Source organism: Ptychodera flava, chromosome 7 (genome assembly GCF_041260155.1).
Source record: "Ptychodera flava strain L36383 chromosome 7, AS_Pfla_20210202, whole genome shotgun sequence".
NCBI lineage: Eukaryota > Metazoa > Hemichordata > Enteropneusta > Ptychoderidae > Ptychodera > Ptychodera flava.
This window is the reverse complement of record NC_091934.1, coordinates 2016884-2035948: the sequence shown is the minus strand read 5'-3', so window position 1 is coordinate 2035948 and position 19065 is coordinate 2016884. Positions and strand designations below refer to the sequence as shown.

Below are 19065 nucleotides of genomic sequence, written 5' to 3'. Positions count from 1 at the left end.
TAAAAGTAGTTAATAATAAATATATCTAGGTATTTCTTTGTTTATATAAAGTAAAAATATAATCTGCAAGTTGTTAAAAGTTCTTAAAAGACAATTCTTGTTTTGTTACTAGATAAATAAGCTGATTTTCAGTATTATCATTAATTTTACTGAAAAGGTTTTTTCTTTGAACTTTGTATTTCTGACAGACCAATAGAAAGTGCATTTCATCTTCAGTATTGTTAGTGTTACGCTGATTGCAGTATCTTTCCGAAATTGGGGTTTTCGGAACAGTGTTTCTCCCTTTTTCAATTGCTAGATCATGATTGCTTTTGCGAAGTTTGATGAGAAATTTTCTTTTCTCGCCCTGTACCTATGTTAAACAATTTAATAAACCAGGTCCACAGTATTAATATCAAATGTTATTATTATGGTTAGTATCGTTTACCATTTTCTCCAGGAAAACTTCTTAAGCAAGATTATAATGTGGGAGTTGTTCAATATGGAGCAAGTATTTAACAATATTAAGTTGATAAGATAAAGTTGGCGCCGGTCGAAAATCACAGGCGCTCCTCAGCTGGGTAGTCTGCTAAAAAGATCGATTTTCGGCTCCATCTATCGATCCCGTAGTCGATATGCCCGCCACTGCTCGAGCCGAAAATCGATCTATTTAAGGAAAGCCTGTGTCGAAAATGTACAGCCATGATGACACCAGCGGGTGACATTTGGACGACCATTGAGAAACCGCCCTCACGGGTGCACCCATGCTGACCCTCACCGCATGCCCTCATCGCCACTTTCGAACAGCCTGCCCTGCGTACGATGCTGTGTGTTCCGCTACAGCTAATAGCCCCGCTCGAGCGGGGCTATTAGCGGGGCTATTAGCTGTAGTGGAACACACAGCATCGTACGCAGCGCCACTTTCGAACAGCCTGCAGCCGCGTTTTCACAGCAAGTAAAAGCTAAGACCCTGGTGGTTTTCGTAAGATTGCCACATTACTGCAAATAACTGTCCTCCGAGACTGACGATTTTTAGTCATCAACAGAAAACCCTCAGTTTTCTTGTGTGCGGTAGATCGATGTTATTTCCCGGGGGCCTGTCATACGTATCGTCGTCATTGGGCGACGCACACGGCATCGGCCAGGCATGCGGCAGCCGCATACAACTTGACCTGTGAGGGCGCTGTGGTGTTGACAGTTCTGTTTCTCTTGACAACGGGAATCAAAATAACAATTACTTCAGAGCAGCCATATTGCAGCTTGACATAGACGTCCATCTGTCGTCCATAAGTCTGATACTTTCTTAATTTCGGTGAGTATCACTAAGTTCCTTAATTACATGTATTATTACAGAGGAGATTTCACAAAGAAAGAAACGGATATTTTAATCTGGGCAGAGAAGCTGCAATATTGGTACAGAGCAACCCGGCCAACATTAACAACGAGAAGATTAACAAGTATGATGTATAGATGGCAATACTTTTGCAGCAGTTATTATTTTGCTTCGTCTATACTCGGTCATTTTCAACCAGGTTAAAGCAAAACATTCTGTCTATAAGTTAGTCCATGTTTTTTAGATACAATGTGTTCCTAACATAGCTAGGAGAGAGTGAAGGTTGGTCTTGCCACGTGTGGTCTTGCTTGTTGTCAAATCCTCCAAATCCTTGCAAAATCTACTTTGCTGGCCGCAGCCATATCTTTACCGTTTTAATACGTCTGCTTGTGAAGTTGTGTTGGTATTCCGTCCGTACATGGAAGCACATGGACTTCTCTACCATCATGGTCCGTTTGACCTACCTCCATGGTCTGACAGCACCTGTGATTAGGTACACGGCGAAGGCCCCTGTAATCTTTTAGTTTTTATACAGGCGCGTTCGCCGTGTACCTAACCAAAAGTGACTGTGGTCCGTTTCTGTCTGTTCACTAGATCTATCATCTATATTAGTCATCGAAAGTTTTCTTGACACCGGTTCTGTGAAAGATTGATTTATTATGTTGTGTACGGTGTGTTCAATATCGTCTTTTATGGATGTTCAGTGTCTTTCACAAGATATCTTTTGAAATACATTACTCTCAATACTTTCATTCAGCTGTAATTGATTCATTTTACTATAGAATTATAACTCTCACCAGAACTTGTTTGGGTTCGTAGAAGACAACAGCATCATTTCTGAGCGTTTGTCTTGCAATTTATGTCTCTCCTTGTTGATGTATTTTGTCTATCTATGCAACATCATCTAAACTCTACCGCTGCAACCATGTCATGAAGTGGATTTGTTTTTTTATTCCACCTTTAGGATCTTTTCACAATCGAATGCAAATGCACCCGAGATATAACACAAATAATGACCATTTGTTATGCCCTCTGTCCAATCAAGTGGAATGTTTACATGTATATGCAAATAAATTTATCTTAGAAGTGATCCATTGTGACAATATCTTTATAATTTCCTTTTTATGTGCAATCAATGGTCCTTTGATTTGTGACATCATGTAAATCACTTTTGAACTTTACAAGTGTACATCTTGCAAATTCTTAGTTCATCAAGGTAACCTTTCCATTTCTTCAGAAATTTTCCTTAGTATCTTGTACATCCAAACCAGAATGTTGTTATTTGAATTTTTACCAGGTCGTGTATCTGTATCTGTGTAGATTGTTGATTAATCCAAGATGCCACGTGGTGGACCACGCTCAGCTAGCCGTCGCTCTGACACTAGTGACATTGATGCAGATCAACAGCTTGGTAAGCTTTCCATAGTGTCCTTTGACCCTTTCACCACCATGGTTTGGCCCGATCCCATTGTTATCAATGGTGGTAGTGGACCTGTTTACAGGGAATTGGGGGTGAACAGGTTAAACTGGAAACTTATAAAAGGCATGCCAATACTGCAGACAGAATATTGCACTTATTTCTTTGGAATAACATCAGATGTATCAATTATTCTATGGCTGTTTTCCATCAAAGTTGTGCGCTCCAGAGAGAAAAGATATTATTAAAATTACAAAATATTCACATGCGAGGTTTGTATCTACTGTTTAGCTGTTCTACAATTTACAAAGTAAAATCATTGCGTAAAGGTTATACAGACAATGTAATTTCAACAAATAATTATAACTAGAGAGGTGACATAAGTAGGTACATGTTTGTGATTTGAAATAGAAAGTGTGACAGCAATGGTCAATTGCAAAGATTGTCAAATTTAATTTTATTTTGACAAGACAAAGTTTCAAAGGGACATAAGCTGTAACGTGTCGCAAGTTTTTTAGTATTCTGCTTCTGTATATCAACTACCGTGTCTGACGCTAATCCGTATGTCATGCTGAAATTTCGAGTATTCTTTTTGTTACCACAGCTTGTGTGTATATAGTGATAATTGTTTATTGTTTACAAATGAATTCTAGTCCGGACTTGAATACAGTTTTCAACAATAACAATAGAGATTATACTCATATAGGTTAATGCGTCGATATGCTAAATACTTGGCACTAAATTACAGTTTACAGATTCAATGCAGAAAGTGTAAGGAAACCACAAAACAAAATTTCTGATAAAATCACCTAAAGATACAGCTTATGGAGCTTTAAGGGACATCTTCTATTAAAGGCCCTCTTTGCAAGCCCCCTTTGTATGCATAACATTTGAATAGTTTGGTAGATACCAGAAACCATGTCATGAAGAAGTTTGGTCCTACAAGTTAGATGTATGCATGTTGGAAGCTAATTCCGATGGCTAAATGTGAGGCATATATATTCCACACAGTGCTTTGTACCAGATTTAAAACAACTTTCAAAGACAGCAAAGCCATCTCTTTGGTTAAATTAGAAAATAATGCAGAAGGGCAAAAATTCCAAAACAGCAGCTATATCTTTGTTATCATTTGTTAAAGTCATGTTCGTTAAAGCCACTGTACCAGTTGCTCCGCTGTTATTCAATTGTCATGTGGAATTTTTAGAGGCCTTGTGGATCAGCTCATCATGTCATTGTTTTTTATCTATTTTATAAACCTACAGACATGTATGTATCTTCCCACCATTTTGTTGATATATATGTGAAATTGCTCTTGCTATATATTATTATAATTACAAGATTTTAATTCTTTAATGTTTGTATACGCAATTTGTTCCTATTGATCTTGCTTGACATAAAAAAGTAGTAACATGAAGTGAAATTATTTGTCATTTCCTCCAAATTTTTCTGAAAATTAGTCAGCAATGCTAAACTCGTATCCTTTTTTGTCTTTTAGCTGAAAATGAATTGGCCAAATTACAGCGTCAGTATCGTATTATGGAAGGTGATCGTAATGCTTACAACATTGAATCGCAAGATGTGATTCGCCGCCAGATGTAAGTACATAATGACACAATCACTCTAATCCAAGAGTAACTGTGATAATAATGACAACTGTAATAAATTCTTCATGTATGATGTGAACAAACATGTTGAGAAGTAGATTGTGAGTTTTGTTCTTCAAGAGAAAGATGATACACAAGTTTGATTGACAGCTGTGAATGATAACAGAGCAACATTGTAGCATATTGTGTACCTTATCTCCTGTCTAAGCAGACTGACAAATATCCTACACATTCCTCTTGTGGTATCTCAATCTTTTTTATCATTGTAAACAATTAAGTTACAAATAACCCTTTTCCAACAACAGCAGATGTTAAAGAATTTTGTAGAGAGTTGTGCAATGGAAATACATCTCTGGCTTTCTGTAATGAGTATTTATATGAATTTTACGTGATTTCTCTTTTGTTTGTATAAAAGAAATATAATCTTTCATGTGAAACATACCTCATCTTCCATTGCAAGCTTTGCCAATATTACTGGTATTCTGCAACTCATGTCACTTAAAACCATGGAAATTGAAATGTTAGTTTGTTGTTAGAATTATTACATTGACACAAAGATATTAACCCTTTGAGCGCCAAAATCAATTTTTGTCACCTTTACAAAATATACCTCAGGCAAATTTTTTCAAATTTTTGCCAAAATTTTGATAAAGAACTGTAGCCAAGGAAACGTGATTTCCATTTGGTCTAAAATTATCAAAAAATTCACACAAAAATTCATAAAATTTGGTAAAATGTTGCACTAAAATTTTGGAGGGAAAAGTTACAGTGCTCAAAGGGTTAAATCCACTATAGAAGTTACAGAATATTGTCTGTATTCAGGGCGGAGATCAAGAAACTTGAGATGGAAAAGGAAGAATTAAACAAAGACTACCAGCTTTCTGATAGCAATGCTAACGTATCACGAGATGACAACAACATCAAAAAACTACAGCATCTTTGTGAACAAAAAGGTAATTATTACTGAACAGTTAGACATGCTGAAATTTTTTGTGGTACCCATATATTAACATTTTATCTAAATGATCTGGATTATTCTAAATAATGTCAAAGGTGATTTTGATGTTCTTAAAGTTTTTGTTTTCACTTTTTAGGAATTAGATACATTATTCACATCAAATGCTGTCGCTCACTACCAGTGAAATTTGATCTGCTTTTAATGTACAGTAGTTCATAGCAAACACACTTTTTGTATCTCATTGGTACAGTTGATAATGTAAGCAACATATTTTCCTGTAAACTGATGCAAGAAAACCTTTTCACAAGAAACTAAGAATCCAACTCAAAGAAAGTATGATTGATCCACATGACTATATTGATAGCTTGCTTGATCAACAATTACCATGTGAATAATAGTTGCAACAGAATCCTAAAACTCTATTGGATATCAAAGTAGAATTAAGTAAACATGATTCAGTTCATGTGTGAAATCAAGTAACAGACTCATTGGCAATGTTTATTTTCATTAGTATTACAGCAGAAATAAAATGGTTTAGGGAATTTGACTATAAGGTATTACACCATTATTTCAGGACAGCACTGTTTGACACGGCCTATGCTGACAATTTAGACTGACATGGTCTATGCTGACACTTTAGACTGACATGGTCTATGCTAACACTTTAGACTGACATGGTCTATACTGACACTTTAGACTGACATGGTCTATACTGACACTTTAGACTGACATGGTCTATGCTGACACTTTAGACTGACATGGTCTATGCTGACACTTTAGACCGACATGGTCTATACTGACACTTTAGACCGACATGGTCTATGCTGACAATTTAGACTGACATGGTCTATGCTGACAATTTAGACTGACATGGTCTATGCTGACAATTTAGACTGACATGGTCTATGCTGACAATTTTGACTGACACGGCCTATACTGACAATTTAGACTGACATGGTCTATACTGACAATTTAGACTGACATGGTCTATACTGACACTTTAGACTGACATGGTCTATACTGACAATTTAGACTGACATGGTCTATACTGACAATTTAGACTGACATGGTCTATACTGACACTTTAGACTGACATGGTCTATGCTGACACTTTAGACTGACATGGTCTATGCTGACACTTTAGACTGACATGGTCTATGCTGACACTTTAGACTGACATGGTCTATGCTGACACTTTAGACTGACATGGTCTATGCTGACACTTTAGACTGACATGGTCTATGCTGACACTTTAGACTGACATGGTTTATGCTGACACTTAAGACTGACATTGTCTATGCTGACAATTTAGACTGACATGGTCTATGCTGACAATTTAGACTGACATGGTCTATACTGACAATTTAGACTGACAAAGTCTATACTGACAATTTAGACTGACATGGTCTATGCTGACAATTTAGACTGACATGGTCTATACTGACAATTAGAGACGACAGTCTATACTGACACTTTAGACCGACATGGTCTATACTGACAATTTAGACTGTCACGGTCTATGCTGACAATTTAGACTATAACATACTGTAAGTGTAGTGTCCAAGTAGTTAAAGATTTTACAAACTATACTATGAAAAATAACATTAATTGGACCCTTAATACACAAAAGTTGGATTAATAGAGCACTCTTATTACCTTCTCGTGTCTATTTATAGACAGAGAAGGTATTAGAGTTGAAAACCAATATGCTGCTGTCAAGAACTTCTCCTCGTCTGTCAAGACTTCCGTCTGTCAAGATCCGTTGACGGCATGCCATTGTGATGGGTCATATCATAAACTGGTGGGGGTGTTCATGGCTCAGGTTGAGGTGTGGGAGAACGATTTTGAGCTATGACAAAAATCAAAAGGGACTTAGTGGCATAGCCACAGTGTTAAGCCTTTCTCCAAGGTTTCTTAGTTGACTACAATCTATTACAGACTACTGAGCTGACGTTAGGGGTACTCACTTTGTGTTTGCTCACTCTGTGAGCGCTAGTGTTTGGTACTGAGTTGCGTGGATATCCCCTCATGGCCTCACGTGATCTGGGCCTGTTCTGTTGCATAATCTGCAGAGTCTGAAAACTGTCATTGTGTAAGCCTGTCGGCATTTTCCTTGCATTTTTTCTCATTTAATTTTGCAAAATATCGGCGAGTACCTCAATATTTCAAGATAACCCTTTCTTCCCAATCGTTTCCTGGAGTTTCAGAGTCATATGAACGAAAATGAGTGAAAGTTTTAGACAGGAAAATCGGACGTCGGCCATGTTCAATGTTTACAGTACAATCAGAAGTTTACGTGGAGGAATTAACCAACAAACACAGGAGTGTTCATGATGCCCGCCCTCTAGAGGCAGACCCTCCTATATGAAGTACCACATTTGATGCTTGTGGAAAGCTTGACCACACAATGGAGCATTTAAACTTTTAGAAAATGACAAACTGAATAAGAAGGTATTCAGAAAATGTCAAATACTGAGGAAAAATGCGCAAATATTCAAAATAAACAGGTTAACTGATTGGTCAGCTATAAAAAACAATGAAAATGTTTATGATCAAAAGTTTTTGAGATGCGCACATTTTAACAAATACAGAATTATTAACATTATAAATATAAGACCAAACTATTTTTTCAGGGATGGGACAGGTTGGAAATGAGGGGTGAGAGACAAAGGCACTCCTATTGCTGCATGTGGATGCAGCCACACCATTTCATTTACAGCATACTTATTCACTGTGTTGTGTTCAAGTTCCATATTGTACTGACTGTCATACAAGGATAACATAAGCAAATCAAATCAAATTAGAAAAGGATCAATGCTGTTGTGTGGATTTTGCTGAACATGGCTGATATTTCGCCCTATATATTTGGTATCCAGCAAAGGCATATTTTGATGTAAAGTCAAAATTAACACTACATTGCTGACAATATATTTTACTGTTTCTGCATGAATTTTTCTTTTTTAAATTATAGTATATTAGTACTTCAAACAGATTAACAGTTATCGTGATGTCAACCCATAATTTTACATCACAAAGACTGTAATTCTGCCAATTTTTTTTGTTTTTCAGTCATTTTATAAATTTTGCACTGCACAAGATGATTGAACAAATTGCAATGTTTGAATTTGTAAACTCAAAGAATAAAAATCCTTTGGTCACAAATTAAATTATTTTTTGAAAAGAAATTTACTCTTAAACACTTTTAGCATATATTCTTTACACGGTCATGTATTTCAAGGAAAATATGCCTGCCTATTAAAACAGTAATTTCTTCACTTTCAATTTTTTTTCAATACTATGACAATTATCAGCCATGAGGTTATACAAACACAAGACCAGATAGGCGTTTTTATCATTTCCACAGGACTCTTTGGAAAATCCATTAAAAACAGTTAAAAGTGACTGGAAATGATCACTTGGTATACATTTAATTTACAGATGCCAGGTTGTGTATTTCACATGCACTCAGGTCAGTAAGGAAGTGCGTCATTACTATTTTGGACTGTTAATTCTTATTTCTGAATTGTTTAACTTTTTTCCACATTGAACTATCTTTAGGCAGTTTATACAGTAGCTTAGAATTTTTTTGATTGATGTATTTAATCATCTTTTGGGTTCTTTGGGTCCATATCCCACCTCATGCCCCTACATCATCAACTATTTACCAACAACTCCATGCCAACAACCAATTACCTGACCTGGCCACACATTAGAGAAGGTACAGCGTCATTGACGGTATTTTTCTTCTATGACATAAATTGGCATTGTGGTTTGACATGTACTTCACTGGTAGTAGGTCCCAATGAAATCTGAAAAGAGTTTAGTCTTTCATGTATAGAATTTGATGTATATATAGCATAGATGTTCCTGTGCTGTTGAAGACTTTATTGAAATTCTGGAACTTAAATGTTAAAAAAGGATTTTTGCACTTGCTAACAGTTCTTACGTGTGTTAACCGTGGTATGTTGCAAGTATACCATGGTTCTTTTCACATCTTGACCAATCAGATTGCTGTATTTGCACCATCAATATACTGGTATGATATAATATGAGATTTAGACCTGCATGTTCACCACATGTGTGCACAAGTGATAGCAAGTGCATATATGGAGTGACCTTGTCAGAATCAAGTGGTATACCTGCTGCTGAGGGAGTATTATATCATAAAATTGAATTGAATTTCTCGTGTGAAATGTCAAAAAGAGAATTTTTTTCTGGCTGAGTGCATGTGTCTATATTGCAAATATGGCATGGTTATTTTCACATCTTGACAAATATGATTACAGTATTTGCGCCATCAATATAATGGTATTATATAATTAGATGTAGTGTATTTAGTTTGAGAAGGCTAATTATATGAAAACTGATGTCTTTGCTTGACAGATGACTACGATAAAATGATTGATGAAGAGAAGGAAAAGCAGAAAGAATTGGACACTAAAATTCAAGGTAAAGAAAGAGAGGTGAAAGGTCAACACAAGAAGATGGGTGGTGTTCATGCCAGTGCTGCTCATACAAAACAAACTATGAAGAATATACAAGTACTGGAGAACAGACTAGATAAAGTAAGTGAACAGTATTCCTCCTTTAGACACACACACATACACCCATATACATAAAGACGCACATATACAAACACACACACACGCACACAGACATACACACATACACATACACACATATATGGGTGTTGTACAGGGCATCAGCAACCTTATTGTCCATGGCTGTCATGAGTCAGATACTCAGCTAGTTGAGTTTCATTATTTAAAGTCAAATCCATGTATCCGAAACACTTCAACAAATAGGAACAAATCACAGAACAACTGTAAGCAAATAGAGTGTTATGTTTGTGATCAAGATCAATTAAAATGTGCCAGCATGGAGCTGATGATCTTCACGTGGCAGTTTAAATTTCTACAACAAGAAAATTTAAGGTTGAGTTGCACATTGCCAACAGAGTTTTTTTCAAAGGGATATTTCTCATCTTTATAGATGACAAGGAAACCCATCATACTATATATTTTCAGAAAGCAGAGAATCTAAAGTTTAGTATTATAGATAGTTTACTGGAAGGATGAAGGGGTGTATATTTGGGGTAAAGAAACCTTAAATTTTGCTATTAATTACAAATATTAATTTAAGTAAAAAACTTGATACTATTTTCTGAAATGTAATATGTCACTTGAAAGAAGAGTGTATTTAGAAAATACCACTATTTTATTTTGCATTATCTATCCTCATTCTAAAATGGCATTGGTTTAAAGACTGACACTAAAAAAGTGATTAAAAACATAATAAGCAAAATTAAAATCCCCTTATTCAAAAGTGAGAACTTTATTGCCAAACAAAATAGTTATTTTTTTATATAACATTTAAGAACAGAATGTGAAAATTTCAGAAAATTTGACCCAGTCTGAATGGAGTTAAATTCTTTGGAAATCTGGAAATTGGGAGGAAAGAGAAGCCAGGAAATTGGATGATGTGCATACCTTTGCATAAATTAACACTTCTTTATCATGCAATTTACAACTGCTTGACAAGCTAAAAGGTGAACCCAACCAATATTTTAATCTTAGGTTAACAAATTATCTAAAATTGAACGAATATTTGCAAAAAAGCGATTTTTGAGCAAAATATGCTGTGTTAAGTGCAGCGCCCCCTTAATATCTTGGAAGGTTCCTTGTGGACCAATGGCAAATATCTGTGATATTTAAAACTGCGACTAAAACATGAACTGTAAAAATAAATGTATGACCCAGGAAACACCAACACATCTATTTTCAAATAAGTGTATGACCCAGGAAACACCAACACATCTATTTTCAAATACCATAATTGCAGGCCAACAGGAAGTTCAATCAGATGTTGACACATAATGCTAAACTGCGTGAAGAAATTGACAGTCTTCGTGTGGAGAAAGCTCGTTTTGATGGAATCAGCAAGAAATTGCAAAAGGTTAGTTTTAAATTTTAAGGTACAATTGACATCAGTCTCTACTTGTTAAATTTTCTTGTATCCAAATATGGTATTCTTTGTAAAGTGTATACTGTGTTGTGAAATTGCTAGGACATAAATTTTCTTGAGGTTGTGGAAGAACAAAACACCTATATTTACTCCAGTGGAAGCAGTGAAAGACAGCAACAAAATCATAGAATATATAAATTTACAACATTGTCAATCTCAAAAACCCATCTAACTTTTACAAATGTAAGATTTTAAACAGTAAAAAGTGGGAGGAAAGTAGTATGCAAGATCAAAGAATATTAAAACAGTTAAGAATTGTCTTTGAAAATTCCATGCAATGTTTAAATTTGATCAGCTTTACTAAAGATTATAATGGAACTGTGGCTAAATCTAGGAACATCAAGATTTAAAGAATGAAATTGGTGAAGTAATTGATCAGTCAACTCAAGCCTATGATCAGCGTGATGAAGCTCAGGCCAAGATGATGTTACTGAAAGAGAAAGCTGATAAGGATATGGCACAACATAATGCTGAAATGAAAGAACTGCAACGTATCATTGATCATGATCGCAAGTTACGTGAATTCATGTTGATTAAAAGCAAGGAGAGAGAAGAGGATGAATATTTGAGAGCTCTTCGAATGAAACGAGGTAAGAATGTACTGGGATTTTCTCAACAGACCTAATTATGTGCACTGAGTAGAAAGTAATAGGTAACACCAATGTACCACAGTTATCCACTACAACATACACTGAGTAGAAAGTAATAGGTAACACCAATGTAACACAGATATCCACTACAATGTACACTGAGTAGAAAGTAATAGGTAACACCAATGTACCACAGTTATCCACTACAATGTACACTGAGTAGAAAGTAATAGGTAACACCAATGTAACACAGATATCCACTACAATGTACACTGAGTAGAAAGTAATAGGTAACACCAATGTACCACAGTTATCCACTACAACATACACTGAGTAGAAAGTAATAGGTAACACCAATGTAACACAGATATCCACTACAACGTACACTGAGTAGAAAGTAATAGGTAACACCAATGTAACACAGATATCCACTACAATGTACACTGAGTAGAAAGTAATAGGTAACACCAATGTACCACAGTTATCCACTATCTTGTTAAGACCTATGATGTCAAAACTCAAATTGTTGGCTTGTCTTCGTATTATTTTTATTACATCATAAGTTGAAAGGTCATTACAGTGGTTGTGGAATATGGATCTTCTGAAAATCTTGCAAATATTACTCTTGGACAAATACAAACAAAAGCAAAAAAGCAAATATTAGTTGATTAATATTTGGTTATCTTTAATATAAATGTGCATATTGAATGTACTAATAAACATTGTACAATGCAGTCTAAACATTAAGAAAGATACTTTGGAATTTGTCATCAACAAGTTTCTCTACAATAATATGCAATATTGATTATATTCAAACAGAGTCTGATGAAGCAGAACGTAAGCGTAAACAGCGACAAGAAGACTCCATTGAAGCATATGAAGATGCATTTGAACGCATCAAAGAGATCACTGGTGAAGATGACCTGGATAAACTGGTCAATAAATTCATTGAAGGTAAATATTATTGTACAATTTATTTCTGTCACTGGCAAAGCTGCAATAAGACTTTGGTTGTCCATACAAGTGATTCAGGTTGAACATTGTCTGAGTCTACATTTTGTGATTTTTCTAAGAAAATACAGTGTAAATGGACTAAGTCTTGGCAATATTTTAGAAAGCATAGAAAGTAAAGTACAGTAACTGGGACAAAAGAAAGAGAAAATCTTTGTTTCTGACATTGTTTAATAACAAAACTACTCATCAGCTTACTTCTGCCACAAAAAGACTGTAAATGTAAGATAGGTTAGAAAATAGGCAATCAAATTTGACCACTAGAGCTATACAATCTGCTTATGGTATTACAAAATACATTTTAAAAATAGAACCGTTTCCTGTAACACAAAGAATTCAATGACACTGATTCATACAGCATTGAAAAATGAAACATTCATTTGATTTGCAACTCTTATTTTCAGTGGAAGATCGCAACTTTGCTCTCTTCAACTATGTTAATGAGCAAAACAATGAAGTTGAACTTTTGCAAGAGCAAATCACAGAGGTAGGTCAAAGGTCATTTACTTACATACTCGATAATTGTTTTTGTTCCAAGAAGTATTTATTGTTTTGGAAATATCAAGCAATTACAGAGATACAAAGGGTGTGAAAGAGAATTAAAAGTATACTGTCACCTGTTCCAATTTTGCCACAGTTACCATGGAAAGAGAAAATCTAACCTAATCACAGATTTTAAGTGGGTGGCCGCTTTTAAAAACAGCGCCATTGGGCATTTTGAATACCAAGGAACGCCCCTTTGACCATATATGGGCATATTTAGATTACAGGTGACTGTATACCTTTAATAATCTCTCTTCTTCAATGTATAACTTATGCATAAATCATGGATATATCTGAAGTAATGATGTGATGGCTGTGATTTGTCATGCAGATCCAGGAAGAAATAGAGCAGTTTGAGAGTCAAGGAAGTGCCATGGAGGATCAACGTAAAGCCATCCTCAAAGATTTGGAAACTAAACAAACCAGTGCATCCAAAGATGCTGATGAATTTGATGCAAAGAGTAAAGGAATTGGCAAAATTTTGGACCAACTCAAGGCTGGTAGGTTTTTAACAAATATTGTAAAGTACCATAATTTAAGGGGAATATATACAATATTGCAGGGTTATAGATGTCTGGAGAAAACATTAAGACTTTTCTTGTCAGTAAATGCACATGGGTTAAAGGGACAAAGTCAGCCATTTTTCATGAATTTTGTTTTGAAACGAGATATTATTTAATATATTGTTTGACATGTTTAAAGATACTGAATAAATGGTTGACCATGCTGTATTCGACCCCAGTTTTAGACAAATTAAATGAAGGTAAATATTATAAATAACATCGCAAAAATGAATTAATGGTCATGACCATTAATTCATTTTTGCAATGGTTTCATTTATAGTCTCTAAAACAGGGATCGAATATATGTATGTCACCCATTTATTCAGTATCTTTCAACATGTCAAACAATATAAGTAATATCTTGTTTCAAAACAAAATTCATGAAAAATGGCCGACTTTTTCCCTTTAAGAGCCAAATTACATGTATCTTCTACATTTGGAATGTAGCTTTCTTTGCCATAGATTTTCAGTAACCAAAATGTCCAGCCAGGTAAAGAATTGTGAAATGTTTGGCACAGACCAAGTTCAAATATGCCAGCCAGGTTTTTTAAAGTTATGTGTGTGACCTTATGGACTTACTCATCATTTTAAAATTCTGATAAATTAAATTTTGAATGTCTTTTTGTTGTCCAATAGTTCACAACTGTAGAAGTTCAACATTTCAGTGTTTAGGCCTGTAAGATTTAACCCTTTTCCTGCCAGACAGTATCACTTCCACATCAGCCAAGTCAGTAAAAAGCAGTATTGAGCCAATACATGACGTTTTTTCACCCACTTGGCTTGGTCTGTTATAGCATCTTGTGTCCAAAAAAATCAACTTTACAGTATTGTGTTTTCAACAGCTTTCAAATATACAGTATTATGTTAAAATACACCATATGGAATATGTTGTGTTTCATAAATTTTAACCATCTTGACCTGGTGGTGAAATGTGGACTTGGCAGGAAAAGGGTTAAACATGGCTTGTCTTTCATGTAATTAACATCTTGCAGTATTCATACAGATACTCTCAGCATGCATGCCCCTTGAAAGTGAAAGACTTAAACTCTTGCTCAAACTTTCCTCAAGAACTCTTTCAACAATACTCTTTCAAAATCAAGAATAAAAATCGAGGGTCACCATGCAAATGTTGGTACTAGAGAAATTACACAATATTTACCAATGTTGGAAATTCAAAATGGCTGCCATCCCTGTATTAACTCTATGGAGAAAAATAAAACGTTTGATTTTCAAAAAACTCAGATGGTAAAAGTTTTTCTTTCTCATAGGGCTTCAAAATGAGCCCTCACAAGTGGTAGATCAGAAAAGAATTCAAGAAGTTTGAGAGTCCAAATATCTGTCCGTTGGGCGCATTCTACCATTATCTCACCTACTAAACAAAAGTCATCAAGTTATTGTATGCATACATTTTAAATCTTTAATTTAACAAATAAACTGAAGATGATTTGATTTGACTGTTTCCTTGTAGGTATTGATTCACTGTTTACAAAGATCAACTGTGACCGTTCTGCCATCACTGATATGCTTGGCAGTACTGCTGGTGTTCAAGATGAAAATATGATGATGTATTTAGGAATAGTTGAACAAAAAACTAATGAACTGTTGTCTGTCCAGGCCTATCTACAAGCCAAGGTAAGCATACCATACACTGTCTCACATAATTATGATATAAGTTAACATGAAATCTAGTAATGGTACTCAGACTTTTAGTTTTGTATTTTTGAAATGAAACCAGAATCCTTCAGTGACATTTGAATTATGCACTTGATATCAAAATGTACAGTACAGTGTCATCTTATGTAGAATATTGAAGCTAAACGTTAGCCTACGTAGACATACACTTGTATTCTGGGTAGTTTTTAACAAAGAATGGATTTCATATAAATAATGATGGAGACATTGATTATCAATATAGCATAGTCACTGAGCTTGTCCAAGACTAGTTATGGAGTGTATATTTATTCATGCAATGGATTGTCCTGGAGAACTGGGTTAGGTAAATATTCATTAAGATGCTTCTTTGAAATGTCCATTCTGTCTTATATCTGTCAGCAAGAATATGAGCGCCCACAAGACGCTAAAACACCAGGTTTACTTGGCGAAGGCCCGGCACCTCCTGTACAGTCATTAGCCATTGTAGCGCCCTCTACTGGTGATGATTATGACAGTGATGCAGATTCACAACTGAGTGATGAAGATAGCAGGCCTCTGACAGAAGCAGAAATCAAGCAAAAAATAATGAAACATGTAAGTCTGTTCTTTTCATTCATTCCATTCTTGACAGCTTCCTTGGGTTTTGGAAGAATAACATGAAAAATTCATGGTTTCAATTCAAGGTAGATGCATTAAACATGCTGATTTCAATAATGGTTATTGTGCCACTTTCATCACAGCAATAGTTCATAGTAGTGTATGTACATTTCCTCAATATAATGTGAACATGGAGCCCTTTGTTCCATAATAACTTCTGCTGAAGGTATTATGCGCCTCGAAAGTGAAAGACTTAAACTTTTGCTCAAACTTTCCTCAATGAAACTTTCGACCATTCTCTTACCAAAGGAACGATAAAAATCAGGGGTCACCATACAAATTTTGATTCTAGAGAGCCAAATTACCTAAGATTCCCAATACTTAAAATTCAAAATGGCTGCCATCCCTGTGTTCACTTTATGGGGAAAATTTTCCCTTTTTGAAAAACTAAGACGATGAAAACTTTTCATTCATCAAGAGCCTCAAAATGAGCCCCCACAAGTGGTAGGTCAGAAGAAAATTGATAAAATTTGAAAGCCCGAATTTCTGTCCCTGAGGCGTGTTCTACCTGAATGTACTTCATGTTTGACATAATATTCAAAGACTGACAAGGGTTCTGACATATTTGTATTCCAGGTTTACAAGAAAGAAGCTGCACAAGCCAAAAGAGGTTTCCAATATGATTTATCAGGCGCTAAAGAACTGAAAAGCAAATCCAAGCCTCCAGATACAAAACGTGGTGGAAAGCGCTAAGAACTGATCTGCTAAGCAAATGACAATGTCAGTGAAATGTTAACAACTTTTTACATGAACATTGTCTGTTAAATAGTCGTTTTTGTGATTTGATGGACAACATAAAATCATCATCGGAAGTCCTGCACTACTGACACTACAGTATTGACTCACAAGATTTATCCAGTCTGTTGCAAGATTTGGGAAAAAAAAAGTTGGTTTCATGAAAAAGTGGTGTACATAGCAACAATATTTTATACTTTGATCAAAGTGTTTGGTTTTATGTCAGATAGCGTTCCTATTTTCAATGTACATGATTGAATTGCTTTTTATTACCACTGATAGTAAATAAACCAAATGAATTTCTAACTCCAGTCAAGATTTTGTGAGCTTTGTTAATTCAGTTATTAAAACTGCTTTCAGTTTGTGTGTGATGTGTGATAGTAGACATATACCCGGTATGTGACAGTGCTTCATGAACTCTATAGCATGTGAAGGGGTTGCGGTCAGAAAAATGTAACAACCTTGCTCAGTTATTGAACCACTTTTTTTTGAAGGGTGGGGTTTCAGCCAAGCAGTTTATGATTACATCTTGGCGTGATGGCTAGGTGACTATGTACCGTACGTTGTGAGTTTGAATCCAATCAAGAATTTTCTGTATCATTTCACCAGCCATTTTTTGACCAGCTACATTTTCCCCCATTTCTAAGTCACGGCAAACACTGCATAGCTTGTCACATTGTTATGTATTAACCCTTTGAGCGCCAGTCTATTTTTGTCCCCTTTAGAAAATAAACCCCAGTCAATTTTTCTCAGATTTTTGCCAAAATTGTGAGAATAAAACTGTAGCAAATGAAATGTAATGTCCATTTGGTCAAAAATTATCAAAAAATTACAGAAAAATTCATAAAAATTTGGTAAAATTATGCACTAAAATTTTGGCGGGAGAAAATTACAGCACTCAAAGGGTTAAGACTTCAAAAGTCCAAAGCAACATTTCTATATTGTCATGTAGATTAGCTGAATGCCAGCTTATTCAGCTTTTCCACTCCTGATCTTACTTTCTCTAATTACATAGTAAAATACATTACCCACAATGCTGTTTGATTTGTACCAGTGAAGATTGCTTTTCTAACCTTAGCTCGACATGCAATAATGAGAAGCATCTAAATAAGTTAGTAAAATTAGGGTTAGATATTACAGTGAAAATTTAAAAATAACTGTTCAAAGGTCTTTAGGTCCTACAAATGCTCTACTTTAACGAATCAAGTAGTTAACATACACTTTCCATTACACTTTTCTATGTGGCTGAGAAAAATCAGTGGCAAATTCTATAGAAATGCAATAGAGGAATAGTGGTCAGACATTATCAATATCACAGTCCTTCATGTTCATATGTAGACTAGTCCTTTGCCATAACTGACAAGTATGCTATGGTTTGTCATGGAGATGCAGCAAGCCAATTGTAAACTTTCAGACTTGTCAGTTACAAGACTGGTCTAAACCAGACGGAACCAATCAAAACAAAATAAAAATCATTTAAACATTTTTAAGCCATCCAAACTGCCTTCAAAGTATTCAAATCAACCCAAACCTGCAAATTAATAAAACAAGCGACCTAACGGCCGATATAGCTCCGCTGTGTTTATGTAGAGAATAACTATTTTTAACACATGTTGATGAAGAAGGTGGAAATCTTTGATAGCTCATATCAGTGGCCAGAAAAATAGCTGCAAAAATACACAATTGAAGATTTCATCATAATTTGAATATATCACATTGGATCATCCCTAGGAACATGTCAACCAAAGCTATCTGACTAGTAGTTTTTTGAGAATGAAATTTTCTGACAAAAATGGCAAAAAATCGCCCCTAAACAATAAAACTTGCAGATTCACCATAATTTCAATATATCATATATTGTAATAATCCCTTGGAACCTGTATACCAAATATCAAAGCTATCCACTTGCGGTTTTTGAGAAACACATTTTTTGACCAAAATTGGCAAAAATTGCCCCAAAAATACAAAATTACAGATTTCATCATAATTTCAAAATAT

The 19065-nt window shown here is 35.1% G+C and overlaps 1 protein-coding gene across 2 annotated transcripts; it reads left to right on the top strand.

Moving 5' to 3' along the window:
- The first annotated feature begins 1152 nt into the window (after positions 1-1152).
- On the top strand, positions 1153-17378 carry LOC139136548 (coiled-coil domain-containing protein 63-like). 2 transcript variants are annotated; one of them, XM_070704277.1, is made up of 13 exons: positions 1153-1291; positions 2610-2723; positions 4225-4324; positions 5156-5286; positions 9675-9856; positions 11133-11246; positions 11650-11905; positions 12725-12859; positions 13321-13403; positions 13791-13959; positions 15491-15654; positions 16075-16269; positions 16909-17378. In XM_070704277.1, exons 2-13 carry the CDS (start codon positions 2651-2653, stop codon positions 17023-17025), a joined length of 1719 nt encoding a protein of 572 aa, XP_070560378.1. In that variant the 5' UTR covers positions 1153-1291; positions 2610-2650; the 3' UTR covers positions 17026-17378. The 2 variants fall into 2 exon arrangements, with proteins under 2 accessions (XP_070560378.1, XP_070560379.1); XM_070704278.1 differs by having other exon boundaries at positions 1188-1291; positions 2633-2723.
- Positions 17379-19065: the final 1687 nt, after the last annotated feature.

What these genes read in the sequence shown, in the direction of transcription:
- LOC139136548 (XM_070704277.1), top strand. Translation starts at nt 2,651, where the DNA reads ATGCCACGTGGTGGACCACGCTCAGCTAGCCGTCGCTCTGACACTAGT. An exon ending in TGCAAGAGCAAATCACAGAG is followed by an intron (nt 13,404 to 13,790) that starts GTAGGTCAAAGG and finishes TTTGTCATGCAG; the next exon opens with ATCCAGGAAGAAATAGAGCA. An exon ending in AGCAAAAAATAATGAAACAT is followed by an intron (nt 16,270 to 16,908) that starts GTAAGTCTGTTC and finishes TTTGTATTCCAG; the next exon opens with GTTTACAAGAAAGAAGCTGC.